Below are 13,024 nucleotides of genomic sequence, written 5' to 3'. Positions count from 1 at the left end.
GATGCTCTGCAGCAGAGGTGCCTGTCAGGATGGAGCTCAGCCAGCAGAGCTCAATATCTCCCAAAATCCATGGCAAATCTGTGCCTCAGTTTCCACACTAAGCAGGAGGCTCAGCAACAGATTTCAGCAGCCTAAAGGTAACTTTCTCATGGAAAATTTTGCCTGACAGGGAGGAGGGCAGGGCCAGGGATCTCAGCCATGGTGCTTGCAGAGGCTCTCCTGGGAGCAGGTGGTTGGGGACTACAACTATTTCCAAGCAAACCTGGAAAACCTGGACAGTCCTTGGTGCAAATCCCTCTGGATGAGGGCACCAGCTGGGAGGATGAACTCACCTGTGGGTGAGCACACGAATTCCTGGTTGTGGGATTAAGCCATCCCTGCTCTGTGCAGGTGCCAATTCAGCAGGCTGTGTGATCACACACCTCTGCTGCCTTCAGTGTGGCCCAGGGGCTCCTCAAGGATTCTCTCGGTGGCTGATCAGATGAGCTCTCCCATGGAATCACTTGTGTCTCTGATCTTTAGTTTTCCTCCAAACTGGAAAAATACGTCCCTTTGAAATTTTCATGAGGGTGGCAGAGCTGCCTGTCTCCTACCACCACCACGTGTGTCTGAGAGCCATTGGACTGTAACTGTGGTGACAAATATCAGCGTGAGGCTCAAGGCTGGAGAGAGCAGTGAAGGAGGGGGGCATCGGAATTAAAGGATGAAATATTTATTTGGGAGTTTAGCAGTGCTCAAAGGACAACATTCCCAGATGAGAGGCATTCTAGGGCAGACAGTGATGAAAGCCACAACTGAACTCACTGGGCTGTAAAACTGCCACGAGATTTCCTCTCCCTCCCAACCTCCCACTCTTTCCAGAGTCCTTACCTGCCTGGGGAGGTACAGCAGGGCTCAACATCCAGGAATGGTCCAAAGCTGCGGACCACCAGACAGATATGTGTTGTGTGAGGAAGGGGAATGACAGCCCCGCTTTGCTTTAAATACCAGCCATAAACCCAGTGATTTACACGCCATGGAACTGGGAGGTCCTGCCTCCGGCAGTGGACATATCTGCACATGGCAGCCTAGTTGGAAGGTGGAATGAAGGCACAGATCCTCCACAGGGAATCAGGACCATGAGCTTCCCTCTGCCTCCATTCAGGCTCTGGAGGGCAGACTTTTTCCATTGCTGGGGTTTGCTGGGGATGTATCTCAGGGCACCCAAACTTTGATCCCAGGCAGTGAGCCTGAGGGTGGGAAGTGACTCAGGACTGGCAATAACTTCCATGGTGAGTTTAATGTGTCAACCAAATAAACAAGCTAAAGAAAAATCCATCTCACTGTGCTGGAGAAGCTCCTGTGCATCATCCCACTGGGATATCCCACAGCACCATGAGATCCCATCCTTGGAGTGCTCTTTTGCTTTTCCCAGCCCGGAAAGGTACCAGGATAACATAAAGGGTTAACACAGGAAGATCCCAAGAGGCTTCAGTCTTGTCAAGGGCACTGGATTGTCAGGTCATTAATCTCAGAGTTACTTGATAAGTTTAAATACAATCATGTAATCAGCAGGAACCCGTAATTATTATTTATGTGCATGGTGCTTACTAAATTACAGTTCTCTCCAAGGCTCTGTGTGATGAACAAATTAATTCTGCATCAGAAGAGCTTGACCAGAAATCTGTTTCTGTCTGAATTTCACTTGTAAACATTGATGTATGAAATGAAAGTCGAGTTTAATTGGCCCTCCCTCCTGCTGTGAAGCATGTTACATTTTTATTCTGTATTAGCTCACCTGGCAAGGGGGAAAACGTGGAGGACTTTCTCCAGCCCTGATGGTACTTGTCTGGAAAACCTGTGTGCAATTCTCTTGGTGTAGATACCTTTGTGGAGAGCCACCTCCATGCTCTGGGCACATGGAGTTGGGGTAGAAAGGAGACAAAGGAGCCTCTGGACCAGGGGGATGCTGAGCCCGCTGCAGTGTGAGGATGATCCCATGGAAACTGGGGAGGGACCATGCCAGGGTTGTCTTTTCCAAAAGATAAACATGCTCCAAAAGTCCTTGTAAGAGGAATTGAAGTATTTTTAATCAAACAAGACTGAGAATACACACTCCAGCTACGGAAAGCAAAGTCACATCAGTTGGAGCAGACCACCAAGAGGAGAGGGGAAAAACAGTGATGTGAACACAGATGCTTCTGTTTGGGTTTCTTTCTTTGGTTTTTCAGTTTCCAGCTTCTTTCCACCAAAAGACCCCACTTTAGAAAAATCCAAGTCGAACATGTAGCACATCATTTTTTGGCAACATCACTTGTAGGGATGAGGAAAAAAGCTCTCTGGGACATTTCCCCTTCTCCATTGCCAGCAGATCATCATTAGCTCCTGCTGAAGTACCCAACAGAGAAACCAAGACACAGAAGACACAAGTCTACTCCTTGTAGGGCACCAGCAGAAAGTGTCCATAGAGCTGGAAGCTGCCACACTTTTACCACTGCATAACTCCAGGGGACTTTTCCACACCCATATTTTGAAGAAGAGGCAGTTTTGGGGGCTGTTGGCAGTGGCAGAACTTGAACAAAGACTGAAATGTGCTCTATGTGTATGGTCCTTGTTGTGGTCACTGTGTCATACTGGGAACTGATGCTGCTCCCAGCAGATTATTGGAGTCAATGGGATATTTCCAGTTTTGCTGCACTGTAGACATTCTGGTAGAAAATCAAAATGGGAGGGAAGTAGGAGGAATTTGCTCTAAATTACTGAATTTCACAAATGTTTGAAGAAAGAACCCAGAGGATTTTCCCTGTGCTTCTCTTTAAATAAAAAGACGCAAGATTTTATTCCTTTCTGGTGGTATATCCTGAAGAAATCACAAAATACTGCAATTTCAAAGATGCTTAAATCTCCCCATGGCAGGAAACATTTATGCCTGGTCTTTATATTGGGAAAACTGAGGCACACAAGTGTGAAGGGGCTCACACCAGACCCTGCATGGCCCCAGTGGCAAAATCCCTGGGTTGCAGAGGGCAGGCAGCCCATAAACCTGCTGTAATCTGTCTCCTGCCTGGGCATCCCCAGACCTTGTATGGGACAAGTAAAAGGTAGCTCCAAAGAGGTCAGGGCAAATCCACTCCTCTGCTCAGCTGCTTTTGGTGACCACATGGAAGAGGGCAATGAGAGAGGGGGAACTGGGGACAATCTGGAGTCCCTAGAATGGGGAGGGAGATAGGAATGGAAGGAAGGGAGGGAAGGAGGCTGCTGCTCCTCCAAGGCACTTAACCCCAGCGTGGGGATGGTTTGGTCCCATCCTCTGCACAAGAGCAAGGAGCAGCTTTGGCACTGGGCCCACCTGCCCAGGTAAAAGCAGGGCAAGGAGGAGGGGATAGAGCCAGGGCTTGTCCCCCTGCCTTTGGGGACCTCAGCCACTGCAGGGCTCCCTCACCTTTCCACCCTCTGAGCAGGGACATGGAGTCAGCCTGAGGTCCAGGGCTTTGCAGAGACCTGTGGATTCATCTGGGCTGAACCAGAGAATGCAACTAATTCCTGTGCTTCCCTTCAGATCAAGCCAACTCTGTGTGACTGCTCAGAGCCCCTAGGACCCATCCCCATGGGAGGGGGAGTTACCTCCCCTCTCCCACCTCACTGCTTTACCCCACCTTTGGTTCAAGATGAGAAATGACCTAGTCAGACCAAGCAGCAGTTACAGGACACCAGGAGACACAGCAAGAGACAGGGGAAGGACTCAACCCCAGTGCTACAAAAACACAGCCACGTGAAGCAATGTCTACAATCACTCTGGGGCTCTCCATCCATCCCCTTCCATCACATAGGACTTTGACTCCTCTAGAGGGTTCCCCACCCACCAGCAACATTCTAGCATGTGCTCACTGGAAGGCTGACCCAGCTTCCCAGGGAATTAGCCCCGTAAGCTGTCCCAGCATTGTCCTGGTTTCCTGTCACCTCAAAGCAGACAAACCTGATAAATCATGCCCAAACCCTGAGACATTATGCCCAGGATGGAGCTGGCAGAAAGCTGCTGCAACCTTTCCAGGTCCTGCTGGCTCTTTCTGCCGTACCAGCAGGTCACACAGCTGCCAAGGAGGTGACAAAGCAGCATCTCAGCTGTCCTGTCCTGTCCTCCAGGCCTGCCCAGCCCATGGGGCAGGAGCTGTGCAGGTGTCCCATGACCGAGTGAGTTCATGCTCTCCTTGGGGCCGCCGGCAGGACCGGCTCCTGTGCCGTGCCCCCCTCCAGGGGCTCCCCATAGCAGTGGGGACGTCGGCTCCTGGTGCAGCCTCTCACTCCTGGCTCAGACAGCCGTGGATTGCTTGATGCTGTGGAAGCTGACCCGGGTGGGGGAGGTGGGGATGGACATGGCCCTTGCCACGCGGGCACGGATGGAGTGCTTGTCCTGCCACCGGTGCCAGCGCTTGCGCACGGCCGATCGCACCTGGGCGGGATCAATCAGGGACATTGGTCATCACACAGAGGCACCGGCCATCCTTCTCCTCAGTCCTCCAGCCAAAAATGGATAAATGATTTGCTAACAAAACAGATTCATGCAGGGTAAACTTTCCTGAGTCAGCAAAGGTGTGGGAGCGTTTGGAGGAGGCAGAGGAAAGAACTGCCCAAATATCTGGCCCCAGGATTCACTTCTTCTCTCCTTTGCTTTCTGCTTTGTGTTTTGGGGCAGAGCCTGGGAGATATCTTCATCCATGTGCAATCCACATGTGTATGGGGCTCACCCTGGGGAAGGATTTCCCTGGGATGGGGAGGGCCCTTGGCTTTGCTGCACCAAATCACACAGGTGCACCATGAGAGCCTCTGTTCTTGGAGGTGGATTTTCCTCCTCCAGAGGAGGAGACAGACAGTAGCCATTCCTGTCTGGGCAAAATCTGGGGCTGCAGATGTACCTGGGGCTGGAGGTGAAGCACCAATTTTGATCACCAAAGATCTTTAGATGGGGAATTAGGGACTAGCACCCTCCAAGCCCTGGGCAGCAGTAGAGCCTTTTGCTGAACTTGTCTGCTTGCAAGGAAGGGTGTAGACCCCCGCAAAAACCCCAGCCCATTGTGCTCACCTCACTGTTCAGGAAGCAGTAGAAGACAGAGACGAAGAAGCCCTGGAAGGAGACAAGCAGCAGAGTCACAGCAAACAGGTGCCCCCGAGCCCGGCGCTTTGGAACAGCTCTGGGGTTTGGGGATGTCTGGTTTTGGGAAGGGGCAGAAGTGGGATGAGGCATCAGCCACGATGGGCTCCTCCTTGGTGAGAGGACTGGGGTGGGAGCCAGTGTGAAGGACCATTACCTGGAAAGACTCCAGAAAGGAGTTGAAGTAGATGAAGACTATCCTGGAGATCTCATCCTCCCCGGGGTTGACAAAGAACAGCATGTAGGTGATCCCCAGCAAGGGCAGCAGCACCAGTGTGGCCTTGACTGCTTTCCTAGGGACAAAACAGGGACCTGAGCTGCTACAGTGCAGCCCTGGCCACAAGGACTCTGCCCATCCACTCGCAGCACCAGCATGGCTTGTACTGGTCTGTGGCACTTGAAAACCAGTGAGTAGGGGAGGATGGAGCCAAGCTGGGCTCCATCCATTGGTTTTCCAGTGCAGCTCCCAAGGAACTGGGCTGGTTTGAGCACTTGGCCCCTGCTCTGCTTCTCCACCCAGGAGAGCAGAGGCCTGACCTTGAGCTGGCATGGAATGATTGCTTGGCTGATCTACAGCTCAATTAAAAAGGAATTAAGGAGAGTGTAATAACTCACACCCTTCAACACGAGTTTGTGAAAACCGTATCTCAGGTAATTAATTTGATATCTTGATGAAATTACAAGTACAGTTTGTGAAAAGTCATAGTGCTAATACAGAGAGTGTGGGAAGGATTGGGGCTTGGCACCTCATTCCTTTGGATCAGGGGACAAGAACAATGCCAAGTCATCACTTTTTGCTTAAAAATCCTGTTAATGGACAGATTCCAACAGTAGATGGTCATCCTTGGAGGGTCTGAGCTGGACAGGGAGTGGTCTGGGACCTGTTTTGCATCTCTGATTTAGAGGGGAGAACAGTCCCTGGCACAAATGGGCTGATGACATGGAGGAGCTGGAGGGAACCAAGGACAGGAGATGGAAAACTGCAGTGTAGCACATTCACTGGTGTAGCTTTCTCAATAACAGAACCAGAATTTTTCCTTTCTCAGCTGAAAAAGCCACCCTCCACCTCAAAACGGCTTCTCTTGACCTGGCACACCATGAGATTCCCCAATTCCTGCCCACAAAATGATCCAGACAGAGGCAATGATGAAGCCCAAAGTGTCTTCTATCCCAGGTACTCTGGGGAGCTGCTTTGACCATGCACCTCTTACTGCAAAATATTCCCCAACAGGCAAGGAGGGGTTAAATCTCCCTGCCTTGTGCTGTGGGAGTACTGTCTTCTTCTTTACAAGGTGGTGTTGCGGTGGCATCGATTCATCAGCTTTCTCAGCTTTTGCTTTTCTGTCAAGCAGTGATTTAATTCTCACCTCCATGCCAGGATTTGCAGCTCCCAGCCTGGAGAGCTCCTCAGGTCCCACCAGAAAACGCTTTTGCAAAGAGACTCAAATCCCAAGAGTTCACTTCAAAGGCAGAAACAGCCATCCACACTCTACATCACAAGGCTCTCCCTGGCCAGATTTCATGACCATGTGCCTCTAAAGAGCATTTGAGGTGCTCTTAGGTGTCTCTCCATGCTCCCATCCCCTTGCTACCTGGCTAATGGGGCTCTTCCCATCCCCACTAATCATGAGAGAACCCAGTTCCTAGGTTGGCTTCCAGCAGGATCGCTCATGCTCTTACCTGTACTGGATTGTCTCTGACGTGGTTGAAGCTCGGAGCTTTGTCATGAGGATTCGGACAATGTTGAATAGAAAGATGAAGTTGATCTGGAGGAACAGGGCCACTGCTTAGTGTCTGCTCCCTCAGTATATCCTCCCATTTCCTCTGCAATGACGGGGCGGGAGGGGGACCAGGGCAAATGGGAAAGTTTCCTTCCTCTTGAACCTGATCTATTGCCTTCCATGCACCATGAGAGGATGTTTGCCTTTTTAAAAAACACTTCAATAATAAGATTTAGGAGTTTGGTCAGGAGATCAGGGCAGCAGGGCGTACCAGGAGATTGCCAAGGAAGGACAAGTGCTAGAGGAATGGCTGAAGGTGAAAAAGCAGAGGGAGAGGAACAATCTAAGGTAGCGAGTGGCTGCCATTACATCCAGGGTCCGCCTGGTTGCTCTCTTGGCTGCCGAATTGCTAATGAGGGAATGGGAAGGAATCTTTGGAGCTGAGCACAATTGACAGGACTTAGTAGTGGCCTGGCTGCCTGTCAGGCTAAGAAATGGGAAGCAGGATCAATTATTCCATCATTCCAGTGTGTTTTACTCCCTTGAGCTTTCTCAGCATTGGCCAAGGAGGAGGGAATAGTTTTGGGACTTTGTGCATGGCTTTCCCCCTGCACACACAGGTTGGACCCCCAGCTTGTGACCTGCCACCTTGGCTCCTCTTTGTCCCTCCCCAAAAGACAAAGCCCCATCCATGTGATCAAGCACAACTACTCAGCTGGGGACCAGGAACAGAGAGGTGGAATCAGGATCAGGTAATGGAGTCAAGGATCCCAAGCTTCTGCAAATGCTTGGCAAAGCATCCACCCATACCCAAACAGTGCCATGGCAAGGATGGAGGGACCTACTGATGCATGTTGGAGGCTGATGATGGGACACCCCTGTTAGAGTGAGGTTTCCAGGCTCCTTCTGCAGCCCACCCCAAGACCAATATTGCTCAAGGGGCAGTTTGCATGAGGGGCAGTGCTGCTGTGGGGCAGCAGAACCAGGCCCAGCAGAGTGAAGCTAAAAGAGGGGGCAATACTCTGTACAGAAGCAGCTGTGACCCAGCTGCACACAGAAGGTCTCCATTTAGCACACAAAAGGTCAATTTCCTCTTACCAGAAGCACCAGGATCATGGGGCCTTGGTAAATGTAGTCAGTATAAACACCTGCTCGCTTCCCAAACCAGCACCTGCAAGGCAAGGACAAGCCTGACATGGGAGTGACCTGGATAGACTCGTGTCCTTGCACAATCTCTGTAAGTCGCTGTCTGTGAGGTGAAAGCACTAAAACTCAAAATGCTGCAGCCATTGTGAAATAGCTTTCGTGGGAATTCAGTAAAAGGAGGTGCATGTGACTTGTGGGAGTGTTTATGGGCCCCATATGGCTGTGGGAGCTGGTTACTGCAGGACAAGCAGGGACACCCTCCTCACAAAGGAGGTGACTGTCCCCACTCTGTTCTGCATGGGGGCAGCCTCACCTTGCATGCTGGGGGCAGTTTTGGGCACAACAATATAAGAAAGATCTGAAGGCATTAGAGAACATCCAAAGGAGGGACATGAAGAAGGGGAGCAGTCTGGATGGGCCACATGAGAAGCAACTGAGAACACTTGGAATGTTCAGCTGGGGCAGAGGTGAATGAGTTTAGACTTCATCAGGACCTGCAGCTCCTCCTCAGTGGGAGCCCCCATCTCTGCTCCCTGTGACAGGGGCAGGACCCAAGGAAATGGTCTGAGGTGGTGTCACAGGGGAATTTGAGATGGATATCAGGAAAAGTTCTTCCCCCAGAGGGTGCTTGGGCAGTGAACAGGATCCCCAGGAAATGGTTACAGCCCCGAGGCTGCCAGAGCTCCAGGAGCTTCTGGGCAATGTTCTCAGGGATGCACTGGGTGGGACTGTTGGGGTGTCCGTGCAGAGCCAGGACTCAGAGTTGATGTTCCTTGTAGGTTCCTTCCAGCTCAGGATATTCCATGATTCCCCATAACCTCGCACACAGGTCTGGGTCAGCTCTGTCCTCTCTGTCCTCAGCAAACCCTGCAGGAGCTCACTCGGGTGTATCCCTGTCCTGGGAGCACCTTGTCAGGGTTGTTCAATCAGTGCCTGTGTGAGCAGCGCGGGACTTCTGCAGTCGGTAGGGAAAATTACCTCTGGAAAACAGAACACGCTGCCATTCATCTCAATGGGCTCCTTTCAACTTCCCACTCTGGGATGAACTCTCAGGTACCTGTTAAGACCTTCATCAGCAGGTGTCTGTGAAAATGGCTCAGGTGGGGGTAATTTAGATCTCTGCTGGTTAAAACCCAGCTCCCTTTAGCAAACCTATTGTAGGAAATCTGGTAAATCTTTCTCCCCTTAAAATCACATTTGCCTTTTGAGGGGAAACCAGCAGGGGCAGGGCTTGTGCTACAGAGAGGTGAAAGGTGGGATAAAAGAAAGAATGGAAGAACATTATCCTTTTTTTCTTCCCTGACAGAATTCCTGACATAACTGTTCCCTGAGGATTTGGGATAGAAAGAAGAATAGAGGATAAGAGCAATCAGGCTCACTTTTCATTGTCGTAGTAGAGCTTCCCAATGGCCCAGGCAATGATGATGGGAAAGGGGATACCTGCAGGGGAACACACAGGTGAGTCTCAGAGGTGCAAGGTCGCCACAAAACCACACCATAACTAACAGGGGTTTTCTCACACAAAAACCACCCAGTGAGATGAGGTGTCCACGCAAATCAAGTGTCCATCCTCCTGCCTCTGGCACCCTTTTTGCAGCTCTTTGAGTGAAAGCAGAGCTGGAGCAGAGGCTGGAGGGGGCACCAGCCATCACTACAGCCTGGGTACCCCTGGGTGAGGGGAAGGCTGGCACTCACACCAGCCGATACAGATGAACATCCACTTGCGGAGCTTGTCCGTGGAGTACGTGAGCACGATGGCCGTGTGCAGGTAGCAACCCTCGCCGAACATCCAGAAAAAGTTGGTGACATGGAAGTAATTGTAGGCAGCAGTGACCAAGCGGCACCAGACCTGTCAGGAGATGTGGAGCCTGTTGAGCTCTGTGTCACAGTGGTGCAATCGATGCACAGAGCAGCACTGACCCTGGCAGAGCAATCAAACCTGTGTTTCTCATACACAGGGTGTGCCTGCCAGCCACCAGCCAGCCCTATATGTTCTCTGAAACTGCTTTTGTAGCCACATTTTAGTGACTTCAGCCTGAAGAAGGGTAGGTTTAGGGAAGAAATTCTTCCCTGGCAAGGTGGTGAGGCCCTGGAACAGGTTGCCTAGAGAAGCTGTGGCTGCTTCATCCCTGGAAGTGTCCAAGGCCAGGTTGGATGGGGCTTGGAGCAACCTGGGACAGTGAAAGTGTCCCATGGCAGGGGGGTTGGAACTAAATGATCCTTAAGGTCCCTTCAGCCCCAAACCATTTTGCATTTCTGTAATCTCCAGGGTCCTCACACCCCCCAGCTGCTCAGGACTGGGCTCAGCCTGGAAGAGCTGCACCTACCACGTTGCTCTCGTGCACCTCTGGGTTCATGGTGAGCTGCACCACGAACCACGTGGCATTGCGTAGGATGAAGGCTGTGATCAGGTTCCAGTGGATGATGTTTCTCAGGCACCGGATGCTCCTGGGGAGGGGTGGAACAAGGCACCATCAGAGCGGGGGGATTGGGGACAGTGCTGTCTGTGCAGCTGAGTGTCTCTGTTGGGACCCCAAGGGTGACCTGCTGGGACCATGCCCTGGGTGAGGGGGGCAGGGAGAAGAGCAGGAGGTGGAAGGCACCAAGGAGGACCCTCTGCCTCCGTAACTAGATGCTTTAAAAAAGCAGCAAAAGAAAAACAGCCCTGAGATAGGCAGGATCCCTCCAGCCTGGAGGGCAATGTCTGTGGCAGAGTAGATGGCAAAGCAGAGGAGCTGGGTCCATCCCTGCCAGAGGTGACCTTGCAGGAACACGGCAGCAGGTTTGATACTCACCGCAGGCGCATGAAGAGGACAAAGGCCACAAGGAGGGCCCCCAGCGAAACACAGTGGCCCAGGTAGTTGATGATGACAGCGATGTGGTAGTGCAGCTTGCTCTTCTTCTGGGAGTGGGGGAGATGGGCAGAGGGTCAACAGCAGCCCTGGTACTGGCACAAACCCACCTCCTCCACCACATCACCTTTGGCAGCTGCACCTCAAATTCTGGGCCCTTTTTCAGGAAGCAATTGGAGCTCACCCTGGGACAGGACAGTGGGAATGGAAGGAGATGGGGCTAATGTGGGAAGGAGAGGCACTAGCCTGGTTTCACATCTCACTTGTACCAGAGTAGCTCACAGGACAGCTCAATGCTGCAACTTCCCAACCCCTCCCCTGGGGAAACCCTGCGGGAACTCAGTTGAGCTCACTGGAATTTTATATCTCAGTTCATCCCCCACTGCCCTGGGGGCAACTGAGAGGCTTGGATGAATTTGGACAGAGGAAAGTGTGAGTGATAATTGAATTAATTGATCACTCCTGCTCTTAGGCACTCATCCAATCAGTAAATAAGCAATTAAGTGAGTGAAAAAACATTCATGGCAAGAGATATCAGCATTTTAAATATCAGAGTTGATATCAACTGCAAATGAAAAGCTCATATCTCTTTGCTTCAAGGGGTGGCTTGATCTGCTCAGGGGCTTGATCCCCATTTTTGTATGTCTTTTATCTTCCTAAATATCTCCTTTATTTCACTGCCAGCAGGGAAGGATGGGGTTTTCACTGAGTGTCAGGAGAGAGCTTCAGGAAAGTGACAGGGCTGATCTGTACCCAGAGGCCCTGGGGACCTCACCCTGCCAATCCTCTTGGATTTTTAATGGGGATGGAAACAGGCATGGCTTTATTTCTGATGGGGAATAAAAATGCAAATCAAGAAGGGGTCTTAATTGCCACATGCCAACTTTATCACTCGAATGTTGCTGCATGCTCAGCCCTCAGCTCCCATGGGCCATTCCTGGCCTGGATGCTGTTGCCTTTCAAAACTCCATCATCTGTCTCTTGCACTCCTGCCAAGAGCCCAGGGACTCCCAAGCTCCTACCTCTTCACTGAGGATCTCCTGGCACTGGGAGTAGTTGACACGCGCTGCCCAGCTCCCGTTCGCAAGGCATTCCCTGTACCCATTATCTGAAAGAGAAGATGCCCATCCAAGGGTTAACAGAGCATGGGGATGGGCACAGGCATGTGACCTGACTGTCACTAATGCAGGGCACTGGCATCAGGCCAGGCCTGGCATCTTCTGCTGTGAAGGCAGCTCAGCTACTGCCTTGGTCACAGCTGCAGTACCAAAATTCTTGGAGTATTTCAGACCCACTCAAGAGCTTTGGGTCTGCAGCAGCCCTGCCCTTGGCACTGGGGGACCCCAACACCTCCTCACCACACACAGGGGTGCAGTGGAAGCAGCACCAGTTCTTCTCTTCTCTTTCACTCTCCTGTTTGCTTGGGTGATCATGTCCAGTCCAGGCTCTCTGCTGAGATGGCAGCATGAAGTTTCACTTCTCTCCCTGAATTAGGAGCTTTTTTGCCACCCAGGAAGGTCAGTAGGTGTCAAGGCTGACTAGGAAGGAATGGCCCAGGCACCCCAGAGAGTCTGTCATTGGTGTCAGCAGTGGGGCAATGCTAGCACTGGGGTGAGACCAGGCTGTGAGCCTCATCAGGGGGCTGGGATTAATGCACAGAGGCTCCTACAGCGGCACCGCAAAGCCGGAGCTGTGTGTCTGTGACATCCTCCATGCCTGCAAGAATGCACAGGATGGAAAAATCTATGTTTTTTGTGAGAAGCAAGGTGTTTCTTTCATCAAAAGCAGCACTTGGGTGGTCAGAAACTCAACCTCATGCTAGGCATGACTTTGGGCACTTTTCATATCACTACATCCTCTACTCCCAGCATGTCCCTGGCAGTGACAGTGCAACCACCTGTGGCAGGAAGGGAGGGCATTCAAAGTCCCCCAGTCTTTGCTCAGCTGGAAGCTTCAGGCCCCTGTACCACCTCCAAGGGCAAGGCAGGATTACTCCTCTGCCTGTGTCCCCAAGATGGGGACATCAACCCTCTCCTCCTCCCAGGACCTGCTTATAAACCTGCTTCTCTGAAACGACCCTCCCTGAAATCCGGGGCCTGAGGCACTGTTTTCCTAATGGTTGATGAGCTTTGTTCCCAGAGGTGCATATTGTCACTTGTGTCCCAGCACCCTCAGTG

The 13,024-nt window shown here is 51.6% G+C and overlaps 1 protein-coding gene across 1 annotated transcript in view; it reads right to left on the bottom strand.

Moving 5' to 3' along the window:
- Positions 1-627: 627 nt before the first annotated feature.
- Positions 628-13,024, bottom strand: part of LOC134430903 (corticotropin-releasing factor receptor 1) — a 31,598-nt gene continuing 19,201 nt past the window's right edge. The window contains exons 4-13 of the mRNA XM_063178788.1: positions 11,870-11,955; positions 10,791-10,897; positions 10,323-10,443; positions 9,691-9,844; positions 9,375-9,435; positions 7,948-8,020; positions 6,809-6,894; positions 5,286-5,421; positions 5,060-5,101; positions 628-4,429 (exon numbers count right to left, since the gene is read on the bottom strand). Coding sequence (XP_063034858.1) covers positions 4,289-4,429; positions 5,060-5,101; positions 5,286-5,421; positions 6,809-6,894; positions 7,948-8,020; positions 9,375-9,435; positions 9,691-9,844; positions 10,323-10,443; positions 10,791-10,897; positions 11,870-11,955 — 1,007 coding nt within the window. The 3' untranslated portion in view covers positions 628-4,288. The remainder of the gene's footprint in view (positions 4,430-5,059; positions 5,102-5,285; positions 5,422-6,808; positions 6,895-7,947; positions 8,021-9,374; positions 9,436-9,690; positions 9,845-10,322; positions 10,444-10,790; positions 10,898-11,869; positions 11,956-13,024) is intronic.

This window comes from Melospiza melodia, chromosome 30 (assembly GCF_035770615.1).
Source record: "Melospiza melodia melodia isolate bMelMel2 chromosome 30, bMelMel2.pri, whole genome shotgun sequence".
In the NCBI taxonomy this organism is placed as follows: domain Eukaryota; kingdom Metazoa; phylum Chordata; class Aves; order Passeriformes; family Passerellidae; genus Melospiza; species Melospiza melodia.
Note: the sequence above shows the minus strand (reverse complement) of the source record. Positions and strands in the feature narration are given on the sequence as shown.